The following is a 24,191-nucleotide window of genomic DNA, read 5'->3' on the forward strand; positions in this document are numbered from 1 at the left end:
AACAAATACAAACTTTGTTTAACTAAGTCATCTTTTTTAGAGGGAGTGTGTTTCTACCATACAAATAATGGGGTCAAATGGAGTCAAATCCATTATCTGTACTCAAGTTGGATTGAGCTCTATATGACTTCACAAGCCTTCAAATATCAACAAAGAAACCAATTCAATACCAACTAGAGCTATCAAATCCAATATTTCTTTTATTTACTTTTAAATAAGATTCATATGAACACAACAATACAATGTTTGAGGAATCTATAAGATAATGAAACATTGACAACTTGAAACTCATCCTTTAAGTTTGAGTTCACAAAGAAAGTTTAACAGTGACTTGATTACAAGCCAAATTTAGCAGAGTAATAAAATACTATAAGAGAATTATCAATTTCAAAGATAAATAACTTTGCTAACTCCTATTTAATACAATGGAGTATTTAAAGGACCATTCTTCTTTATTTCTCTTAATTTGTAACTGTGGGAATGCTATGTAGCACAACAGTTTCAATGGTCAAGCCTGGCCCAAAACCAAATAATACCCCCCAATCCAATCCTTCACCAGTGGTGGCCTTTTCCCCCTTTAGGGATTTATTTCTCATCTCATCCAAAATAAACAACACACATGCACTTGACATGTTACCGTACTCACTTAACACATGCCTTGTTGCTTCTAGTTTCTTTTTCTCTAAATTGAGTTTTGCTTCAACTGCATCAAGAATTGCAGGGCCACCTGGGTGAGCAATCCAAAATAACGAGTTCCAATCGCTAATACCAAGTGGGTCAAAAGCCTGGGTCAAGCATTTCTCTATGTTCTCGGATATTAAAGTAGGCACATTGGGCCACAAATGAAAGGTGAGCCCCACCTCACGTAAGTTTCCGGCAATGGCACCTGTTGAATTAGGAATAAATGTTTGGGCTGCTGAAACAAGTTGGAAGAGTGGTCGTTCAATCGAGACATCTGGATCTGATCCAACAATTACAGCTGAAGACCCATCACCAAAAAGGGCTTGGCCAACTAAAGAGTCCAAAGCATCTTCGGAAGGCCCACGGAATGTAACAACAGTGATCTCAGAGCACACCACAAGAACTCGTGCTCCTGCGTTATTTTCTGCAAGATCCTTAGCAGTTCGAAGGACAGTTCCACCTGCATAGCACCCTTGATGGTACAACATCACCCTTCTAACCGATGTTTCAAGACCTAAGAGATTAGCGAGTTTGTAATCCGCACCGGGCATTTCTACACCGGAGGTTGTACAAAATACAAGATGGGTGATCTTGGACTTTGGTTGGCCCCACTCTTTAAGAGCCTTTAATGCTGCTTCCTTACCAAGCTTAGGTACCTCAGCAGTGATAATCTCTTGGCGTATGTTAAGAGATGGAGCCATATAAGCACCAATGTTTGGGTGCTCCTCAAGCATTTCTTCGGTCAAGTGAATGTAACGCTTCTTGATCATTGATTTGTCACCTGTAAATGAAGTAACATGAACACATTAATTTTACCAATCGACAAGTCATATAGTATATTGTTCAAGATGATCAACATGCATTTAACATTGAAGAAAGTATGAAAGGGTATTCTTAATTATAGCTAGCAATGCTACATGATTCAAAGAACAGCTCTTCAAGCCATTACTGTGAAATGAAAGGAATATTGGTTACTGAAGTAAAATGATTTTCAAGTTTCTTGAAGTAATTTATCTAAAAGCTATACTCTAGAAAGCTTGAAACATTCATTCACTTGGAGGTGAGCCTCACCTAATAGCGCACACTCTTATATGCATACAAGTGTTATGGATATAAGAATTAATGAATGAATATACTTACATATGCGATTGAACTTCTTCTTCAACTCAGTCATGTGCTCGCTCTTAGTGACCCTGAAATAGTAATCAGCATAATCAGACTGGTAGACACAGTGGTCGGGAGTAGCTGTGCCAATGGCTAGGATGGTGGCCGGACCCTTGGCACGTTGAGCGTTTCTAAATTCCTCAACTGAAGCCATGGATGCTAGATACGTAATGAATTTGAAGCTTAAGATTAAGTTGAGGAAGGAAAGAGAACTCAGTGTGCACAAGTGCTTGGAGTTGGCTTGAGAAAGCTGGGTGTGAGTGTTGGGCTTTTATAACCTGTGTCTCACCAACTCTTATCCATTGGCAGTCTTTGAATTATCAGTTGGCGTCAAAGTTTGTGTGCGTGAGTTTATTTTCTGGTGGGTTGGTTTTCAGACATTTATGCATGTGTTAATAATGTATTGGTGTTGTTTTCTGTTCTTCACCTACCCATATATGATGAATGCATCCATAGGAAAGAGAGACCATTCAGTCTGGCTACGGCTTCTCAATATAACAGTTTTTATATATAGAGATAAAGACTTTTCCAGCCTCTAGTTGTAAATTAATACGTTTTCCATTTGACTTTTCCACGTGTGGGAAGCTGCTACCAACTTTCTTATTGTTAAGGAAATCAAATTCATTCAAAGTCAGAATTTCTAACCTCAACAACCCAATTTGATTCTCCAAATAATAATAATAATAATAATAATAATAATAATTAAAGAAGACAAGTGGATTAAAAATACAAGTCTCCATGGCAAATATTTTCTTTTTCTATCTTAAGAGAAGATAACGAGTAATCCACGAAACAACTTGGAAAGTATATTCATAGCATTAAAATGTTGCAAACTTTAGACAGTGAAGTAAAAAATTGGTATAGATTTTAGTTTGTACCCATCAGATAGTCGCAAGGTAGACAGTGAAGTAATTATATTGACAGTGAAGTAATTACCGTTGCATTACATAAGAGCATTATATATCCATGTGAACAAGCTAGTTTCAAGGACCCACGACAGTGGATACTCTCTATAATAGCAGTTTAAGCTAAAATACTTTCAAGGAAAAAAATAAATGCCACATTTGTTTCGATAAACAACATAATTATTTAAAGAGAAGTCTGTAAAAAATATTTCTATGTTACGTGCATTACTTCCCAATATAGCTATGTGCTAATTAATTGGATGTAAATTTTTAAATTTTTTATTTTTTTTATGCCTTATATTAACTTATGTATGAATTATGAGGTCCCTATAACCCAATAATAGAAATTTGATTGGACCCCACAAAAAGGCCGAAGTTACTGGAGAAGGTTTTACCACACAAAATTGAGTTAGAATAATTGGCATGACTGCCTAAAAAATTTATTCAAGTCCAAATAGAACGATAATTAGAGAAAGGCAGAATTCTTATTTTTATTGCCAGTCTGCAGAATGATGACAAATATGACAGTGAAGCCAAGGGAATAACCGATATAAATTTGTGTCTAATGTATTCCACCTTGTAAAAACACAATCTGTTGTTCCACTCTTTCTTTTTATTTACTTCTCTATAATCCTTGTAACAACACAATAATACAAATTTTGAGGAACTCCGTCAAGATAATGATATTATAAGAACTTGAAATATCATACTTTGAACTGGAGGTCACCACGGAAGCCCTCCAGCAATCAGTGAATCACAATTATACAAATTATTGGTAAAGAACAAACGATGTTAAAGACTAGTACAACTTTGAAGACATACATCTTTATTAACTCTTATGTGATTTATGGAAAGCTTCTCCTTATGACTTTTCTTACCATTTTTTTTAACTCAATTTGTACACGTGGCAACGCTATGCAGCACGACAGTCTCAATGGTTAGGCCTGGTCCAAAGCCAAATAAAACACCCCAATCCAATCCTTCACCTGTGGTGATATTTTCTTTCTTGAGTGATTTCTTTCTCATCTCATCCAAAATAAACAATACACATGCACTAGACATGTTACCATACTCACTTAACACGTGCCTTGTTGCTTCAAGTTTCTTTTTCTCTAAATTGAGTTTTGCTTCAACTGCATCAAGAATTGCAGGACCACCTGGATGGGCAATCCAAAATAATGAGTTCCAGTCGCTAATACCAAGTGGGTCAAAAGCCTTAGTCAAGCATTTCTCTATGTTCTCGGAAATCAAAGTAGGCACACTAGGCCACAAATGAAAGGTGAGTCCCACCTCACGTAAGTTGCCTGCAATAGCACCTTGTGAATTAGGAATAAATGTTTGAGCTGCTGAGATGAGCTGGAAGAGTGGTCGTTCAATTGAGATATCCGGATCTGATCCAACAATCACAGCTCCAGACCCATCACCAAAAAGGACTTGGCCAACTAAAGAGTCCAAAGCATCCTCAGAAGGCCCACGGAATGTAACAACAGTGATCTCAGAGCACACCACAAGAACTCTTGCTCCTGCATTATTCTCTGCAAGATCCTTAGCCGTTCGAAGAACAGTCCCACCTGCATGGCAACCTTGATGGTACAACATAACTCTTCTAACTGAGTTATCAAGACCCAAGAGATTAGCAAGTTTGTAATCAGCACCAGGCATTTCTACACCTGATGTTGTACAAAATACAAGGTGGGTGATCTTGGACTTTGGCTGACCCCACTCTTTAAGTGCCTTCAGTGCTGCTTCCTTACCAAGCTTGGGTATCTCAGCAGTGATGATCTCCTGGCGTATATTAAGAGATGGGGCCATGTAGGCACCAATATTTGGGTGCTCTTCAAGCATCTTTTCAGTCAAATGAATGTAACGCTTCTTGATCATTGATTTTTCACCTGTAAATAAAATAACATGAACACATTAGCTTTACCAATCAACAAGTCATGTAGTACATTGCTAAAGATGATCAACATTCATTTTAACATTGAAGCAAGTGTAAAAGGTTATTCTTAATTATAGCGAAAATTATTGTGTTTCTTAGCAATGCTATATGATTCAAAGTACAACTCTTCAAGCCATTACAGTCAGATGAAAGAAATATTGGTGACTGAAGTGAAATAATTTTCAAGTTTCCTGAAGTATTTTATCTAAAAGCTATACTCCAGAAAGCTTGAAAAATTCATTCACTTGGAGGTGAGCCGCACCTAGTAGCACACTCGTGTATGTATAGAAGTGTTATGCATGTAAGAATTAATGCATGCATATACTTACATATGCGATTGAACTTCTTTTTCAACTCGGTCATGTGCTCGCTCTTGGTGACCCTGAAATAGTAATCAGCATAATCAGACTGGTAGACACAGTGGTCGGGAGTAGCTGTGCCAATGGCTAGGATGGTAGCCGGACCCTTGGCACGTTGAGCGTTTCTGATTTCCTCAACTGAAGCCATTGCTGCTACTCCAATTGAAGCTTAAAATTGAGTTGAGAAAGAAAAGAGAACTGAAATTTTAAGTGGTTGGAGCTGGGTTGCAAAAGCTATGTGTGAGAGTAGGGTATTTATAAGCTGTGTCTCACCCACTTTCATCCACTTGATGGTGGGTGGATGTGAACTGATAACAAAACTCCATGATATAATTGAGCATCGTAGTCAATAAATAATGATGTAATCAATGGAAGAAGTTTTACTTTCATTCTTCCCAGTTCGATCTTTCACCTACCCATTAATGCATCGTAGTCAATAATATATGATATGAAGAAAGAAATCATTCGATCCACTTACGTCTTATGTTTGAAAAGGAGGGTGTGCAGTTGGTGAAGCTGCTCACAACTTTCTACTGTTGAATGAAAACGAAGTTAGGTTTCAAAATTTGAAATAGCCTCAACAACCCCTGTTCTTGACCGGGTAGTCTAAATATTCTAAATCATATCAGTCAATATATTAATTGTGCGCTGATTTGAATTTTATTTAAAATCATATCATATAATAATTGAGCACTCCATACTTTGCCAGAAAGAACTGAATGAAGAAAAATAAGAAAATATAATAATTAGTCTCATTTCTGCTAGAAAGATGAGGGAAGGATAAAGCTATAAAAAACTAAAAGATCATAGGAGGGATTGGAGGGTTCGAATCCACGACGAACAACAAAATTTTGGAGAAATTTTTACTAATTATAATATGATTAAGGTCCACAAAATAAAAAAAAAGAATAAAGAAAAATTTTCCAATAGGAAACCACCACCTGTCGGTAGCATTAAACATTTGGTTGGTGAGGATTGACTGTTGACCGCCTCTAACCTGACTTTGAAGAGCTTCCTTAATTAAATAATTAATTCAATATTTAATTTCTTAAAACTTTTCCCATAATATATGTAAATGTATTTTATTTAGGTTATATTTGGTTTCCAAAATTTTGAAGAAAAATGCTAAGAAAAAAAAAATGAGATGAAAAGTAGAAGGAAAGAAAAAAATAAAATATACATTTAAAGTTAATAAATTATTTTTATATATTATTTTAAATTTTTTTAATTTATTTTAACTCTTCATATAAAGATTAAATAAATTTAAAATACATAATTTTTTAATTATTTTAATTATATTTGATTTTTTTTCATATTTTACATAGTTACCAAATATAAAAAAATTATTTTTTAATAATTGGTTTTTTTTTCATCCTTAATACTTTCTGGAACCAAATATAACCTTAAATGTTTTTTAAAAACTCTAAATTTTAAATCACTTCTAATAAAAAAAAATTAAAAGGTAGAAATTAGTGTATTAGCAATAAGTATATCACTCTTGTATTGCATTTTGGTTCAAATATCTCAATTATGCTATTTTAGCATGCCATTTTGCTCCACTTCCAATGAACAAAGTGTCAACAACTTGTTGTAACTTCCTCAATAGGTAAGTTAACTCCTTCAAAAAAAATAAATTATTAGGTAAATGAATTTTGAATCAAGTAAGATTTAATACATTAGATTCAATATCAAGTCTGATTAATTTTTAAAAATAATTTAAAACTTTTAATTTGAGTAGATTAATAACATATTTTCCCTTTTTTAACTTCAAAAACATAAAACAAATAAAAATGGAATATAAAACATATGTTGTCAGTGATCTTTTCAAAACTGTTTCCAAAGATATATTATGATAACATATTTTTGGTGTTTTAAAAAAATGTTTTGATGACATATTTTGCTATTAATTCTAGAAAAAAGTGGAATGAAATTATCCATGCAAAAAGAATGGACTTTGTAACTGAGTGTGGACCCGCATTTTTCACCTGCGCCCCCACTCGATCAGCGAGACTCGCTTTTATTTGTAAAAAATTAATTTTAGAAAAGTCGGAGTCGCCACTTATTTTATTTTATTTTAAAGGGGAAATAAAACAATAAATAAAACCCTAAAAAAGTGACTCCATTGTTTTTGGAAAAGCATGTCTTTGAAAAACCCGAGTATAAATTCAGGGATCAGGTTACTAATTAGGAAAGAACCTTTAGGAGGTAGCACCCCTCTAAACCCTATAAAAGTCTCTACTGACTAAGTTAAGGGAAATGTGACAATTAATTGGTTAATTATAGATACCTAGGTAGGCTAGGTGATTTCGAAAGAATAGCATGCCTAACAAGAAAACCAATCACAATCATATAGAAGATTTAGGGTACATACCTAGACCACTTCTTAAGCACTGTCATAAAATATCAATGGTTAGTTTAGATAATATATCACCCAGCATGCGTTTTATCATAAATGATCGAACAATGTAACAAATATCAAGACACCCAAGCACTATCAAATATAGACATAGTTCAGAGTGACAATCATGTTTACAGAATTTAGAAGGTAGGTGATAGGGGGTGTACCTGGATAGCATAGATAACTCATAATACGCTTCCTCAAGACATGGGAGGGTTAGATAATAAATAATAAAGAAATCCTAGCATGCATATCTAATTAGTATAGCCAAAATGATTCAGAATATACGAAATAATCAAGTATCACACATCTTGTATACAATTCCTAAAAAAATAGATAGATATGATTACGACAAATGGCAAGGGTGGTAGCAAAAATAAGTTTTGAAAAGATTTTCTTATGTAGGGGTTTCACCAATTCCCTAATTGATATACACGAATTTAGCCTAGAATTGTCTCATTTATTTGGGACCACAAGCTTTGATTTGTGTTTTGTTCAAAACAAAAATTTTCATTGGAAGCCGAGAAAGATGAAAATCGATCAAGATATGGTTGCATATTATTTTATTTTTTTTTAAAAAAAATATTTTGATCCTGAGGACTCTAAATAAATTTTTTAACATAAAATTTCAAAGGTATCTTTTGAGAAAAGCATTTGATTTTAAAATAAAGGGAATTAATGTGAAAATAAAAAAACATAAGAAATAAAATATCGAGTAGAACAATAAAAAACGAATTCACAAAGTGAAATTTTGAACAATCCAAGCAAACTAAAGTGGTGAGAATGGAGTCCAATCTTCACTATTTTCCAATGGTCTTTGAAAAGTAAATTTTACGAGAGACCATCAAAGCAATAAATTATTCAAACTTAGATCGAATAAGTTAATAAGACATTCACCAAAAATTAAAGACTAGTATTCAAGAAACACATAAATTGAGCATAACAATCAGGAATTAACATAAGATTGGCTAAACATACAAGTACACCTAGATTTTAAAAATAAAAAATAAATTGAAACTATACTCAATTAGAATTAAAAAAAAAAACATAAACTTTATGTAATGAGATTAATTAAACTATTGGATTAAAATCATAAACATACTCAAAGTCAAAAAAATAAATTAAAATTAAACTAAATTATAATTCAAAACATGAATTTTATTTAGCCAGATTAATTAAACTATTGAATTACAACCACAAATATATCCAAACTAAAAAATAAATTATAACAAAACTAAATCGGAATTAAAAACATAAACTTTATCTAATAAAATTATTTAAACTAATGAATTAAAATTACTAGCACATTCAAACTAAAACTAAACTAATCCGGAATTAAAAAAAAAATATAAACTTTCTCTCACAAGATTATCTCACAAAATTATTTAAACTAATGAATTAAAATCACAAACACATTCAAACTAAAACATAAAATAAAACTAAACTAATCCAGAATTAAAAATATAAATTTTATTTCACAAGATTATTTAAACTAATGAATTAAACTCATAAACACATTCAAACTAAAACTAAACTAATCCGGAATTAAAAATATAAACGTTATCTCACAAAATTATTTAAACTAATGAATTAAAACCACTAACACATTCAAACTAAAACATAAACTAAAACTAAACTAATCCGGAATTAAAAATATAAGTTTTATCTCACAAAATTATTTAAACTAATGAATTAAAATCATTAACATATTCAAACTAAAACATAAACTAAAACTAAACTAATCCGGAATTAAAAATATAAACTTTATCTCACAAAATTATTTAAATTAATGAATTAAAATCACAAACACATTCAAACTAAAACATAAACTAAAATTAAACTAATCCATAATTAAAAATATAAACGTTATCTCATAAGATTATTTAAACTAATGAATTAAATCACTAACACATTCAAATTAAAAAATAAAATTAAAACTAAATTAAATCGAGATTAAAAACGGGAACTTACATACCTTGTGTCGCTAATACCCCTCCCGAATATGTAGCTCTTGTGTGCAGCCGAATCCATTGTCCAAAGAGTCTTGTTGCTCCCCCTAAGTTCTACTCATGTTCTCTCTCAATAAAATTTTCTCCGTGTGTTCTCTCTCAAAAAAAATTCTTTGCATGTTCTCTCTCAAAAAAAAATTTCTCCACGTGTTCTCTCTACCAAAAAAATCAAAATCCCCAAAAAAATGTGCTGAAAAACCTTTCCAAGTGTGGTCTCAAGCTTCCAAAAAAAAAAAAAAATGTGCTTACTTTTATTTTCTTCTAAGGAAAAATCTCACTTTCCTCTAAAGAACCCTCTTACTTTCTTCATTAGACGCACAACCTTATAATTCCTCCAAAACCAAATTAGTAGTCTTCCTTCTTTTTTTTTCTTTTCTTAATTGTCTCTCTTTCTAAAGAAAAACCTTAAACTCTAATCTCCTTCTCCAAGCCGTGTCAGTCTTCAATTGTTTCCTTATCTCCTAGAGCCACCTTTCCTAAAACTCTCCCAAAACGTATCTTCCAATCTATATATGGTATCCATTCCATCTCCATTGATCATGCATCCAAGGAAATCCCACATTCCAAATATCAATACCGTGCACACCTTCCATACATTTCCTACAAAATTTCAAATAAATAAGGACAAGTTATAAAATAATAATAATAATAATAATAATAATAATAATAATAGTACTAAAAAATAAAAATAAAATAAATTAAAAAAACATTTACCCAAAATTATTAAATTAAAATAGATAAGTAAGAACAAACATTATAGAAAAGTGACAAAATAATAAGAAAATAAAATAGATGAAGAAATAGACAAGATAATAAATAAAATAATAAAAAGTCAAGTCATGCAACTTTAAAATAAATGAGTCATGCAAGTCATGCAAGCCATACAAAAAATGCAATCATGCAAACATGAAAAAAAAATTACCTGAAAGGTGACCTAAGTGAGCCTAAGTAGGCCAAGTGTATCTAAATGGGCCTAGGTTGTCTAAATGGGCCTAGGGTGCCTAAATGGGCCTAGGGTGCCTAAATGCGCCTAGGGTGCCTAAGTGGGCCTTCGATGCCTAAATGGGCCTAGGGTACCTAAGTGGGCCAAGGGTGTCTAAGTGGGCCTAGGGTGCCTAAGTGGGCCTAGGGTGCCTAAGTGGACCTAGGGTGCCTAAGTGGGCCTAGTGTCACGGACTTAGTCGTTCACTAAGCTCGTGTGGCACTTAGGCAAGTCAAGACGCTTGATCTTGCTAAGTCAACCTTGCTCCCCCAATGCTTAGCTTGCTAGGCTAAGATGCTCACGACTCGAAAGCTTAAGAAGCTTAGTAGGCAACTCTCTAAAGAATGGAAGCTCTTATTAACTCAAGGAAGCCTTTACAAGTGCTTGGAAGCTTACTTGCTTGGTTAGGAAGTGATTTGGGTGGTGCCTTGGCCAAATGAGGCCCTCACCTATTTATAGGCACCAATGGAACTCTCTGGAACCTTGGAGGGTTCCTTACAAATCAAGAATATTCTAGAACTCCCTACACTAATCTATGTACAACCCTATGTACAAGAATATACAAAAGATTTTTAGAATCTTCTAGAAAGTCGTGGACTCCTCTCATGCCTTCCACCATAGTGTAGAGATGTGTAGACATCTCTAGGCATCTCTAGAACCTTCCACACTCTTCCCACCAATGGCTTAATGTAGATGGCTTCAGGAGTCTCCAGAAGCTTCTTGGGTTCTATATAAGCCCATGGGGAGGGTCATTTGAAGCATCCTATGACACTCTCCCCCATTTATGTCGTCGACGTCCTCGTCGTTGCCTCTTTCTAAAACCTCTCGATGTGTTTCCAGAACCTTCTCAAGGCATCCGCATGTTCCCAGTTTGCCTGCCTCTTAGATAGTCTTTTCCATTAGACTAGATACTCTATCACAAGAGGGACCCCTTGTCTCCTAGTGACCCGTTCAGCCAAGATATTCTTCACTTCCTTCTCTCGTGAGGCTTCAGATGGATGCAGACCTGTGCGCTTTTGATGCTTAGAGTGCTACTTCCTCTTACCCATTGAGTTCACCTTTCCCTTGGTGACCTCTTCCATGTGTGTGCGGGCTACCTCAGCTCGCTCCCCTTTTTCCTCCTTTACTTGCACCCCTGCTAGTAAGGAGGTCTTAGGCGTACTAAGCTTAGGGTTGAATTGGAGGGCACCTAGTAGCTGCATTGAGCCCATATGTGCTTCGTCTTCCTGCTCCCTCTCCTCGATCATGGCACTAAGCGCCTTCCTCTTTGGACAATCCCATACCCAATGTGGACCGTCACATAGGAAGCATTTGATTTTAGGCATGAACTCCTTCCTTTCCGCCTTACCCTTCCTTCTTGGACGTTAGGCGTCTGGCCTGATCCCTTTTTAGGAGCATTGTGGTCCCTTGGAACCTCGTCTCCCCCACCCATGGCGTGGCTATCCTCCAAAGACTCAACCTTGGAGGAGTCTTCCCTCTTATAATCCGTTAAAGACTCTGCTACTGCCATGGCAGTGGCTAAGTCTTGAACACCTCGACGCCTCAATTCCTGCTCGACCCACCCTTGCAGGTTATCTATGAATTTGAATAGCAATTCCTCCTCAGTCATGTTAGGAATCTCAAGCATGAGTGAAGAGAATTCCTTGACATAGTCGCGTATCGAATCTGTGTGCTTGAGACACCTCATGTTTTTCCTAACCAGGTAAGCCACGTCCTCAGGGTAGAACTGCCTCTTAATCTCCCTCTTAAAGTCCTCCCACGTCTCTATGGTGCAAATGCCTTTCTCCATATCAGCAAACCTTCGACGCCACCATAGAGTAGTTGTGTCAATAAGGTAGAGGGTCGCAGTTCTTACCTTAGCCGCCTCATCCGTCAATGCGATAGCCTCGAAGTATCGCTCCATATGCCATAAGAAGTTGTCCAACTCCTTGGCATCCCTCTTGCCACTAAACCCATGTGGCTTCGGCACCTCCACCCTAGATGCCTCATGTGTGGCCATGACCCGTGCCGACACAGCAGCCTTGTAGATGGCTAACTCCTGCCTAACCTCCTGGTCTCTGGACTCCATTCGAGTAGCCAAGGCCTCTATCCTTGACTCCATACAAGCGAACATGTTCATGACCTTTCCTTGGAAGGACACAAACTCCTCGTGTGACACCGGTTGAACTTGTGAGACTAGCACCCTCTCACGAAGGTCTTGGATCTGTTCCCTTAGATCCTCTAAGCCCTTCTTCATTCCTTGCTCGATCAAGTCCAACCCCTCCCGAGTGTCCACCATGGCTAGCTCCACCTTGGCTAACCTTGCCTCTATGTTGGCAACGGCATCACGAGATTTATCCTTCTTACCCTTGCCCTGTGCAGTAGGCTCAGTCTCTCTCCCACGGGTTTGCTCGCTAGTCTCCTCCACGTTAGAGCCTGACATGCTTCCTTTACTATGCCCACTTCGTAACCTCGCTCTGATACCACTTGTCACGAACTTAGTCGTTCACTAAGCTCGTGCGGCACTTAGGCAAGTCAAGACGCTTGATCTTGCTAATTCAGCCTTGCTCCCCCAATGCTTAGCTTGCTAGGCTAAGACGCTCACGACTCAAAAACTTAAGAAGCTTAGTAGGCAACTCTCTAAAGAATGGAAGCTCTTATTAACTCAAGGATGCCTTTACAAGTGCTTGGAAGCTTACTTGCTTGGTTAGGAAGTGATTTGGGTGGTGCCTTGGCCAAATAAGGCCCTCACCTATTTATAGGCACCAATGGAACTCTTTGGAACCTTGGAGGGTTCCTTACAAATCAAGAATATTCTAGAACTCCCTACACTAATCTATGTACAACCCTATGTACAAGAATATACAAGAGATCTTTAGAATCTTCTAGAAAGCCTTGGACTCCTCTCATGCCTTCCACCATAGTGTAGAGATGTGTGGACATCTCTAGACATCTCTAGAACCTTCCACACTCTTCCCACCAATGGCTTAGTGTAGATGGCTCCAAGAGTCTCCAAAAGCTTCCTGTGTTCTATATAAGCCCATGGGGAGGGTCATTTGAAGCATCCTGTGACACTAGGGTGCCTAAATGTGCCTAGGGTGCCTAAGTGGGCCTAGGTGGCTAAATGGGTTTAACGTGCCTAAGTGGGTCTAGGGTGCCTAAATGTGCCCAGGGTGCCTAAATGGGCCTTAGGTGCCTAAATGGACCAAAGGTGCCTAAATGGGCATAGGGTGCCTAAGTGGGCCTAGGGTGCCTAAGTGGGCCTAGGGCGCCTAAATGTGCCTAGGGTGCCTAAATGTGCCTAGGACACCTAAGTGAGCCTAAGTCTAAATTAGGGCTGCCAAGAGTCACAATGGAGTTAGATAATCCCTCAACCAAAGTTTCCAAGGTGGCTTAGAAAAGATAGGCTACACGAGTAGTAATGGGCCACTAGGGAATTGCTATAAAATACGAAACCAATACCTAATAGGACATGTACTAGGAGGAAAAAATGGAGGGTCTACACTAAGCCACTGCTCTTTAGCAGGAGTGTGTTTCTACCAAACAAATGAAAGACCCAACTGAGGTTAAATCCATTCTATGTATACTCAAATTGGATTAAGCTTTATTTGATTTCAGTGTTGGCGAGCTGAAGCTTTAATATAAATATATTAATAGAAGAAAATAAAATAAAACTATCCACATATAAAGGTATATGATGTTTTAACATGTTCGATTAACCATATACACACCTTCACTGATGAGAAATAATATTTCACTGTATAATAGAAGATATCATGCAGGACAAAAATGGATGCAATTATTGAGTCTTGAATCATCTTATATTTTTCCACTCTTTGTATTTTCACCCTGCATTATGGACCACTTTGCTCCATCAAGTATCTCTCACTTATCCTCATATCTATACCCTAAACCACGAGTTATTTTACTCTACTAGGCATCTCTCACTCTTTGTTGTATTTTATTTTATCTATCACGTACAGTCTTCACAAACCTATATCTTTTTCATAACATTTTTCCCTTACGGCCTGGAATATTTGTTGAGGTATTCCTACTAGTATTCCTTATTCTATAAGGCATCTAATCACCATCACATATGAATTTAGGAAGTATTTTATATAATATATTTTTTAAAAAAAAAAGAAATATATTCCAATTAGGAATTTGAGACATTTCCCAATATTTATAAGCTTTCAAATACCATCAAAGGAGAAACCAATTCAATTAGCACTAGAGCTATCAAAAAATCCATTACTTCCTTTATTTATTTTTCCATAAGATTTATATGAACACAACATTAAAATATTTGAGGAATCTTCAAGATAATGAAACATTGAGAACTTGAAACTCATCTTTTAAATTTGAGCTCACAAAGAAAGTCTAACAGTGCCTCAATTACAATCCAAATTTATCAATGTAATGAAATACTATAAGAGTATTATCAATTTTGGAGATAAATACCTTTATAAACTCCTATTTGATACAATACAACATTAAAGGGACCATTCTCCTTTACTTTACTTAATTTGAAACCGTAGGAATGCTATGTAGCACAACAGTTTCGATAGTTAAGCCGGGCCCAAAACCGAATAGTACTCCCCAATCCAATCCTTCACCTGTGGTGGCATTTTCCCCCTTTAGGGATTTCTTTCTCATCTCATCCAAAATAAACAACACACATGCACTAGACATGTTACCATACTCACTTAACACATGCCTTGTTGCTTCAAGTTTCTTTTTCTCTAAATTGAGTTTTGCTTCAACTGCATCAAGAATTGCAGGGCCACCCGGATGAGCGATCCAAAATAATGAGTTCCAATCACTGATACCAAGTGGGTCAAAAGCTTGACTCAAGCATTTCTCTATGTTCTCGGAAATCAAAGTAGGCACATTAGGCCACAAGTGAAAGGTGAGTCCCACCTCACGTAAGTTACCCGCAATAGCACCTGCTGAATTAGGAATAAATGTTTGGGCTGCTGAAACAAGTTGAAAGAGGGGTCGTTCAATCGAGACATCTGGATCTGATCCAACAATCACAGCTGCAGACCCATCACCAAAAAGGGCTTGACCTACCAAAGAGTCTAAAGCATCCTCGGAAGGCCCACGAAATGTAACAACAGTGATCTCAGAGCACACCACAAGAACTCGTGCTCCTGCATTATTTTCTGCAAGATCCTTAGCAGTTCGAAGGACAGTTCCACCTGCATAGCACCCTTGATGGTACAACATGACCCTTCTAACCGATGTTTCAAGGCCTAAGAGATTAGCGAGTTTGTAATCCGCACCAGGCATTTCTACACCGGAGGTTGTACAAAATACAAGATGGGTGATCTTGGACTTGGGCTGACCCCACTCTTTAAGAGCCTTCAATGCTGCTTCCTTACCAAGTTTGGGTACCTCAGCAGTGATAATCTCTTGTCGTATGTTAAGAGATGGAGCCATATAAGCACCAATGTTTGGGTGCTCCTCAAGCATTTCTTCAGTCAAATGAATGTAACGCTTCTTGATCATTGATTTGTCACCTATAAATAAAATAACGTGAACACATTAGCATCACCAATCAACAAATCATTTAGTATATTGTTCAAGATGGTGGACATGCATTTAACATTGAAGCAAGTATAAAAGGTTATTCTTTATTATAGCAAAAATTATTAATGTGTTTCTTAGCATTGCCACATGACTCAAAGAACAGTTGTTCAAGCTATTAGAGTCAGATGCAAGGAATATTGGTGACTGAAAGTAAAAAGATTTTCAAGTTTCCTGAAGTGATTTATCTAAAAGCTATACTATAGAAAACTTGAAACATTCATTCACTTGGAGGCGAGCCCCACCTAATACCACACTCGTATATGTATAGAAGTGTTATGCATGTAAGAATTAATGCATGAATATACTTACATATGCGATTGAACTTCTTCTTCAACTCGGTCATGTGCTCGCTCTTGGTGACCCTGAAATAGTAATCAGCATAATCAGACTGGTAGACACAGTGGTCGGGAGTAGCTGTGCCAATGGCTAGGATGGTCGCCGGACCCTTGGCACGTTGAGCGTTTCTGATTTCCTCAACTGAAGCCATTGATGCCAGCTACGTACTCAAATTGAAGCTGAAGATTAAGTTGGGAAGGAAAGAGAACTCAAATTGAAGTTTGGAGGTGGCTTGAGAAATCTGGGTGTGAGTGTTGGGTATTTATAATCTGTGTCTCACCAACTCTCATCCATTGGCGGTCAATTGATAATGATATACATTCGAAGTGATTTGGGTTTTGAATGATGTGTTGGCTTCAAAGCTGGTGTGCTTGAGTTCATTTTGTGGTGGGGTTGATTTTCAGACATGTGTTATGTATTTGCATCCACATGAAGACTTTTCCGCTCACTAACTGGAAATTAATACATAGTTTATTTTAGTTTTCCACATGTGGGAGGCTGCTACCAACTTTCTTGTTGTTAATAAAGTCAAACTCATTCAAAGTTGAATTTCTGAATTTCAAGTAATAACCTCAACAACCCAATGACTGCTACACTATTTTTCTTCTTCGGCATTACATCACGTGTCATTTAACTTATTCAAACTATAATTCAACAAATATCTCATTTTTATTCAACCTATTTCGTCATCGAAGTTGCCGGGCACTCCTTTTATTCTCAAAAATAATTGAAGGAAAAGTAAATACTAAAGATGATTAAAAATACAATTCACATCTTTCTTTCATTTCTACCTTTTTCAATATACCTTTTTCAATTTTGTCTTTCCAAACACAAGCGGGCACCGCTGGGCGGGGATTCATCAGGGAAAGGTTTTACTAACAAATGAGCGTACATAATTGACTTCTCTTGTTTCATCAGTTTTAAACAATAATTTGCTTGGAAATATTTCTTCAAATATGTTGCCAAACAAAGTAAATACAAACTTTTGTTTTCAGTTCTGAACATGAAAATATTTTCCAGAAATTAATGTTCATTTATGTCATAGTCACCGACTTCTTTAAAGTAGGCTTCCACGCAACAATTGGCGAGGAAAGTCAGATGGGGGAATTTTTTCAATTTTTATATTTTCTCCAAAATTACAAGATATCCCTTTCATATTTTAAGATTTTATCCCCACTTTATCATTTTTCTCTCATTTTTGCATGCACATGTCACATGTAAAATGATAATGAGTGGCTTCTTACCAGCAAACCAATGTGACCTTTGATAATATGCAACCACAAAGGCAAATTTTGGCAAAAGTGTGTTTCTTCCAAAATCTTTAAAAAAAAATTTTTTTTTAAAAAGGTGAGAGATTAGACTTAGGATATTAAAAAGGCAAAAAAAACAATCAAGAAGAAAAATGGTTGGAGAGAATGCAGCACATATACCACCTCTACACGTCCCCTTTTTTTTTTTTTTATAATATATTTTTTTTTTCGACACCCTATTCTCATTTTCACTCTCCAACCATTTTTCTTCTTCATTGGTTTTTTTTTTCTTTTTTAATACCCTAAGTCTATGTAGAGCCACAAAGCCATAAAATCTTACTTTTTTTTTCACATCAAAGATTTAAGATTTATTTTCTTTTATTTATTTATTTATTTATTTATTGATAGATCTATTCATTTGAATATTCAAAATTTTCCTATCTTCATCAACAAATCTATCTATGTTCATATATTTTCTATTTTTAAAAAAATAAATAAATAAATAAATCAAACCTTAATCTAGGTTTAGATTTTCCAATAGAATATTTAAAGTATTCAAAACTATTTAACAAATCTAAAATAATAATCTAAAGATTAGAATCTTACTTGAAAAAACTGATTTTGAAACTTTAACCTTCCATTATCCTACATTCTCTAATCTCTCTCATCTCCATGAAAAACAAAAAGGGTTTTTGTACAAAGAAGTTAAAAAAATCTAATCTATACTTAGGACTTTTAATGGAAATAGACCCTCCTACCCTCTTTTAATTTATTTATTGATTTTTAATTTATGATTTTACCCCTGAAAATGAATTTAGGGTGTTACACCATGAGTTGTAAGACAAGGAAACACAATCTTTAAGAGATGATAGGGCATTACAAACTCATCTTGAAATCGCCAAAGATAGTGGGAGTGACTCACACTAAAAGACTCTTCATAAGGCGCTAGACTTGGATAAGCCCGCTTCTTATGAGGAGGCACTAACTCCACCTAAATCAGCATATTGGTTAGAAATTATAAGGGAAGAGATGAGCTCCATTGCAAGGAATCATGTTTGGGTGTTGGTTGATCTCTCGCTTGGGTGTAAGACTGTAGGAAATGAATGGATCTTGAAAAGACATTCTCCCTATTGATGAGATTCACCTTATTCTTTCTATTGTCACAATTTTAGTCCCAACACAACATATTCCCTATAGTTTAGAGTACTAGGCTTTGTCATAAATATTTAGGAGTGGCCACAATTGATTATAAGCAATTTTTCAACTATATTTGTGTTCAATTGAAATTCAACTAAGAGAAATTTAAATTAAGCTAAAATTTTCTTAGCTACATCACTAGAATTCAAATTGGTGTTATATATCTAATTTGTTCTTCCTTTTCAATGGAATTTATGAGAATATAAAATTAAAACATATGAGGAAACTTCAAGAATATGAAAAAACAAGAACTTGAAGTCTCATCCTTTTAACTTGAGGTCACTACACCCTCTAACAGTCACAAAATTACAATCTCAATTTTATGATAGGAATAAAAGATTTTAGAATTATTACTAACTTTATGGATATATTTATATATATTTATTCACTCCTTCTTCATACAATAAGACATGGCTTGTATATAATTTTTCTTACCATTCTTCACTCAATTTTTAACCATAGGAATGCTATGCAACACAACAGTTTCAATGGTCAAGCCCGGTCCAAAACCGAATAATACTCCCTAATCCAATCCTTCACCGATGGTGGCCTTTTTCCCCTTCAGAGATTTCTTTCTCATCTCATTCAAAATAAACAACACACATGCACTTGACGTGTTACCGTACTCACTTAACACATGCCTTGTTGCTTCAAGTTTCTTTTTCTCTAAATTGAGTTTTGTTTCAACTACATCAAGATTTGCAGGGCCACCTAAGTGAGCAATCTAAAATAACGAGTTCCAATCGCTAATACTAATTGGGTCAAAAGCCTGAGTCAAGCATTTCCCTATGTTCTTAAAAATTAAAGTAGGCACATTGGGCCACAAATGAAAGGTGAGTCCCATCTCACATAAGTTTCCAACAATGGCACCTTATGAATTAGGAATAAACGTTTAGGCTGTTGAAACAAGTTGGAATAATTGTCGTTCAATCGAGATATTTGGATATAATCTAATGATCACAATTGCAGACCCATCACCAAAAAGGGCATGGCCAACTAAAGAGTCCAAATCAAATTCAAAAGGCCCACAGAATATAACAACAGTAATCTCATAGCGCACCACAAGAACTTGTGCTCCTTCATTATTCTCTGCAACATCCTTACCAGTTCGAAAGACAGTCCCACCTACATAGTAGCCTTAACGATGCAATATAACTCTTCTAAATGAAGTATCAAAGCCCAAGAGATTATTAAGTTTGTTATCAGCATCAAGCATTTCTACACTTGAGGTTGTACAAAATACGAAGTGGGTGATCTTGGACTTTGGTTGGCCCCACTCTTTAAGTTTCTTCAATGTTGCTTCCTTACCAAGCTTAGGTACCTCATTAGTGGTGATCTCTTAATATATATTAAGAGATGGGGCCATACAAGCATCAATATTTGGGTGCTCTTCAAGCATCTTTTCAATCAAATGAATGTAACGCTTCTTGATCATCGATTTTTCACCTATAAATAAAATAATATGAACACATTAGCATTACCACAACGAATCATATAGTATATTGTTCAAGATGATGGACATGCATTTGACATTGAAGCAAGTATAAAAAGTTATTCTTAATAATAGAAAAAATTATTAATGTGTTTCTTAGCATTGTTGCATGATTCAAAGAACAATTGTTCAATCCATTATAGTCAGATGCAAGGAATATTGATAACTGAAGTAAAATGATTTTCAAGTTTGCTGAAGTAATTTATTAAAAAGCTATACTATAGAAAACTTGAAAAATTCATTCACTTGGAGGTGAGCCTCACCTAGTAGCACAATTGTATATGTACAGAAGTATTATGCATGTAAGAAATTAATGCATTAATATACTTACATATGCAATTGAACTTCTTCTTCAACTTAGTCTTGTGTTTGCTCTTAGTGACCCTAAAATAGTAATTAGCATAATCAGACTAGTAGACACAATGGTCGAGAGTAGCTATGTCAATGGCTAGTATGGTGGTTAGACCCTTGGCACATTGAGCGTTTCTAATTTCCTCAACTAAATCGATTGATTCTAGTTATTACTCAAACTGAAGCTTAAGATTAAGTTGAGGAAGGAAAGAGAACTCATAGGATTGAGACAACATGTCATTTTCAGTGATATCAAGGACATGTGATCAGGAAAACTATGGTCGTAGTAATTCTTTAAGTGGAATTTGACATATCCTTTTTGTGAGTTAATGTTAGTTGATCACATAATAAGAAAATATGTAACTCAAGGATTGGAGAGGTAATTTTAAGAGAATGATAGTGCATTCCTCATTAGATTTGGGATACTAGTTTATGGAGAGTCTACGTGTAGTAGATAAAGAGTCACAAACTCGAACTTTGTCTCATTGTAATATTATAGGATACTAAAGTGTAGTTGACTCTCTTTAATGAAGTGTTGAGTCAACTTTAGAATTGGATTTTAAGAGAGCTAATATTTTCAGATGGATCTCAATGGTCTCTATTTAAGCTCTTGATTCATGATTGCACATTTATTTGAAAGAATTATGAGTTTGTAGTTCATAAATATGCATAAGGGCATTTTGATAAAAACAAAAAATTACACTAGATCTTATAAATGGTCTTTTCTGAATAGGCTAATTAATTAATTAAAGCCCAATAAGGTGAGTTAATTAAACAGAAACCAAGTGGGTTGGTTAAGTGACCTAGCCCAAGTTAGGCTTAAGTCCCTTAAGCCAATAGGGAAGACTACACAAACTCCTTAAGAGGTTTAAGACTTCACTTTTGCATCTTGTCTTCCAAAGTCTAGAAAACAAATTTCTAAAGCCTTCCTCTATAGAAGTTTACCCTTCTTTTCATCAAAGTTCCATGAAAGGTGTGATCAGGCAAAAGATCTTTAGGTCTACGAGATCTACAACACTATCATAATTACTTCATCGAATTGGATTCAATCTAGGAACACTCAGATCACAAGTATGTCACTTAAAATCCCTAAATCTATATTTTAATATGATTTTGATTGCCATTTTTTTTCCTTACAGTAGAGCTAGAGAGCCTAGGAATAGATTGCATACACCTTACAAGATCCAAAGCTAAAAAACGAAGTAATCTAAGTTTCCATACAAGACCTTCATACTTCAATGCCAGGAAAATAAGATAAATCTCCAAGATCTTTCAAAACAAAGTCATTGTTGAGTGCCTACTCAAACTCCTAAATTTTTGTATTGTTATTGCATGTTAATAGAATATCATCCACATAGACCAATGCATAAATTTGATAGCTATTATCATTAGAATAAAAAAAAAAAATGAGTTATCATCCTTTGATCTCTTAGATCCCCAAGCCAATCGAGAAATGCTTGATTCCATTAACCAAGCCTGTAGAGCTTGTTTAAGGCCATAGAGTTCTATTTTCAAACAACAAACAAAGTACTTTCTATATGCACAATGAAATCCTAGTGGTTGCTCTGTGAATACCTATGTGTGCAAGTCTCCATTAAGAAATACATTCATCTAATTACTTGATACACAATAATTTGTGATGGATATGGATAGAACAATTGGAATCATTGCAGGTTTAACCTCAAGACTAAAAGTTTCTAGGTAGTCAAATCCTAATTGTTGAATATAGCCATTTGCAACTAAGCAAGCCTTATACTTGTTAATAGTCATTGGGATTTCATTTAGTTTTAAACAACCACTTGTGTGCAACAACATTAATTTTTACTAAGAGGATGCAAAACAATTTCCAAGGTTTTGTTATTTATCAAGGAATCATACACTACCTCCATGGCACATTTCCAATTGGGATCTAAGAGAGCCTTTTTATAGTTTCCAAGACACCTGACATTAGACATCTAGTGTCAAATAGCAATAAGAGCCTTAAGTCTAGTTATCATAATATGAATAGAAGAAGCTAGGAAGATTTGGGACTGTTGGGGAGAGTGAGGGTAGCAAGAATTGATTGAAGAAAAATAAAAATATGATTAAGGTAAGGGAAGGATAATAATGAGTCTCATTTGGCATGAAGAAAAATAAAAATATAATAATTAGTCTCATTTCTACTCTAAAGATAAGGGAATGATAATGCTATGAAAAAAGAAAGGATCATACGAGGGATTTGAGGGTTCTAATCCATATAACTCACTCACATGTGATGAACAAGAAAATTTGGAGAAATTGTTACTAATTGTAATATGATTAAGGTCTAGAAAAAGGAAAAACAAAAACAGAATAAATTTAAAAAAAAAAACACTTAAATCTTTCATGTTGTGTATTTCCATGAGAATGGTGTTGTAATGCATCTCATCTTGCAAATAGTTCCAATAAGAAACTACCATCTGTCGACGGTAGCATTGACATTTAGTTGGTTGGGGCAGCCATTGGTTGCTGAGGACTGTGGACTGTTGACTGCCTCTAACTTGACTTTGAAGAGCCTCCTTAATTAAATAATTGATTTAATATTTAATTTCTTAAAAATGTTTCTATAATCTATGCAAACGTATTTTATTTAGGTAATGTGTGGTTTGTAAAAAGTTTGAGGTAAAATGTTATGGAAATAAAATAAAGAGAAAAATATAAAGAAAAAAATGAAAGAAAATAAAAAATAAGTTTAAAATTAATTAAAAAGAAATCTATTCCAATTAGGAATTTGAGACACTTCCAAATATTTTCAAGCTTTTAGATACCACCACAGGAGAAACCAATTCAATACCCACTAGAACTATCAAATAATTCATTATTTCCTTTATTTACTTTTCAATGAGATTAATATGAACACAACATTAAAAATTTTGAGGAATCTTCAAGATAATGAAACAATGAGAACTTGAAACTCATCTTTTTAATTTGAGCTCACAAAGGAAGTCTAACAATGACTCAATTACAATCCAAATTTACCAATGTGATGAAATACTATAAGAGTATTATCAATTTTGGAGATAAATACCTTTATTAACTCCTATTTGATACAAGACAACATTAAAGGGACCATTCTCCTTTACTTCACTTAATTTGTAACTGTAGGAATGTTATGCAGCATAACAATTTCGATGGTCAAGTCTAGCCCAAAACCGAATAAAATTTATTAGGTAAATGAATTTTGAATCAAGTAAGATTTAATATATTAGATTAAATATCAAGTCTGATTAATTTTTAAAAATAATTTAAAATTTTTAATTTGAGTATATTAATATCATGTTTCCCTTTTTTAACTTCAAAAACATAAAACAAATAAAAATGGAATATAAAACTTGTCAGTGATCTTTTCAAAACGGTTTTGGGCTAGCATTCCTTATTCTATAAGGCATCTAATTACCACCACATGAATTTAGGAAGTATTTAATATAATATATTTTTATTATATATATATATATATATATATATATATATATATATATATATATATATATATATATATATATATATATATATATTTCAATTAGGAATTTGAGACACTT

General features: G+C 34.8%; 2 protein-coding genes and 1 pseudogene across 4 annotated transcripts; all 3 read right to left on the minus strand.

Moving 5' to 3' along the window:
- Positions 1 to 263: 263 nt before the first annotated feature.
- On the minus strand, positions 264 to 2,084 carry LOC117934075 (stilbene synthase 1-like). The gene is made up of 2 exons (XM_034855676.1): positions 1,822 to 2,084; positions 264 to 1,462 (listed from the first exon to the last, which is right to left on the minus strand). Exons 1-2 carry the CDS (start codon positions 1,997 to 1,999, stop codon positions 462 to 464), a joined length of 1,179 nt encoding a protein of 392 aa, XP_034711567.1. The 5' UTR covers positions 2,000 to 2,084; the 3' UTR covers positions 264 to 461.
- A 1,243-nt stretch (positions 2,085 to 3,327) lies between these two features.
- Positions 3,328 to 16,588, minus strand: LOC117934073 (stilbene synthase 6-like). Of its 3 annotated transcripts, XM_034855673.1 has the most exons (3): positions 16,453 to 16,586; positions 5,019 to 5,153; positions 3,328 to 4,642 (listed from the first exon to the last, which is right to left on the minus strand). In XM_034855673.1, the coding sequence occupies exons 1-3, from the start codon at positions 16,493 to 16,495 to the stop codon at positions 3,642 to 3,644; spliced, it is 1,179 nt and encodes a 392-aa protein (XP_034711564.1). In that variant the 5' UTR covers positions 16,496 to 16,586; the 3' UTR covers positions 3,328 to 3,641. The 3 variants fall into 3 exon arrangements, with proteins under 3 accessions (XP_034711564.1, XP_034711566.1, XP_034711565.1); XM_034855675.1 differs by lacking the exon at positions 5,019 to 5,153 and having other exon boundaries at positions 16,318 to 16,587; XM_034855674.1 differs by lacking the exons at positions 3,328 to 4,642; positions 5,019 to 5,153 and adding an exon at positions 14,740 to 15,938 and having other exon boundaries at positions 16,318 to 16,588.
- Positions 16,589 to 19,236: 2,648 nt separating this feature from the next.
- Positions 19,237 to 20,285, minus strand: LOC117933343 (annotated as a pseudogene).
- Between the last annotated feature and the right edge of the window lie 3,906 nt (positions 20,286 to 24,191).

Source organism: Vitis riparia, chromosome 16 (genome assembly GCF_004353265.1).
Source record: "Vitis riparia cultivar Riparia Gloire de Montpellier isolate 1030 chromosome 16, EGFV_Vit.rip_1.0, whole genome shotgun sequence".
In the NCBI taxonomy this organism is placed as follows: domain Eukaryota; kingdom Viridiplantae; phylum Streptophyta; class Magnoliopsida; order Vitales; family Vitaceae; genus Vitis; species Vitis riparia.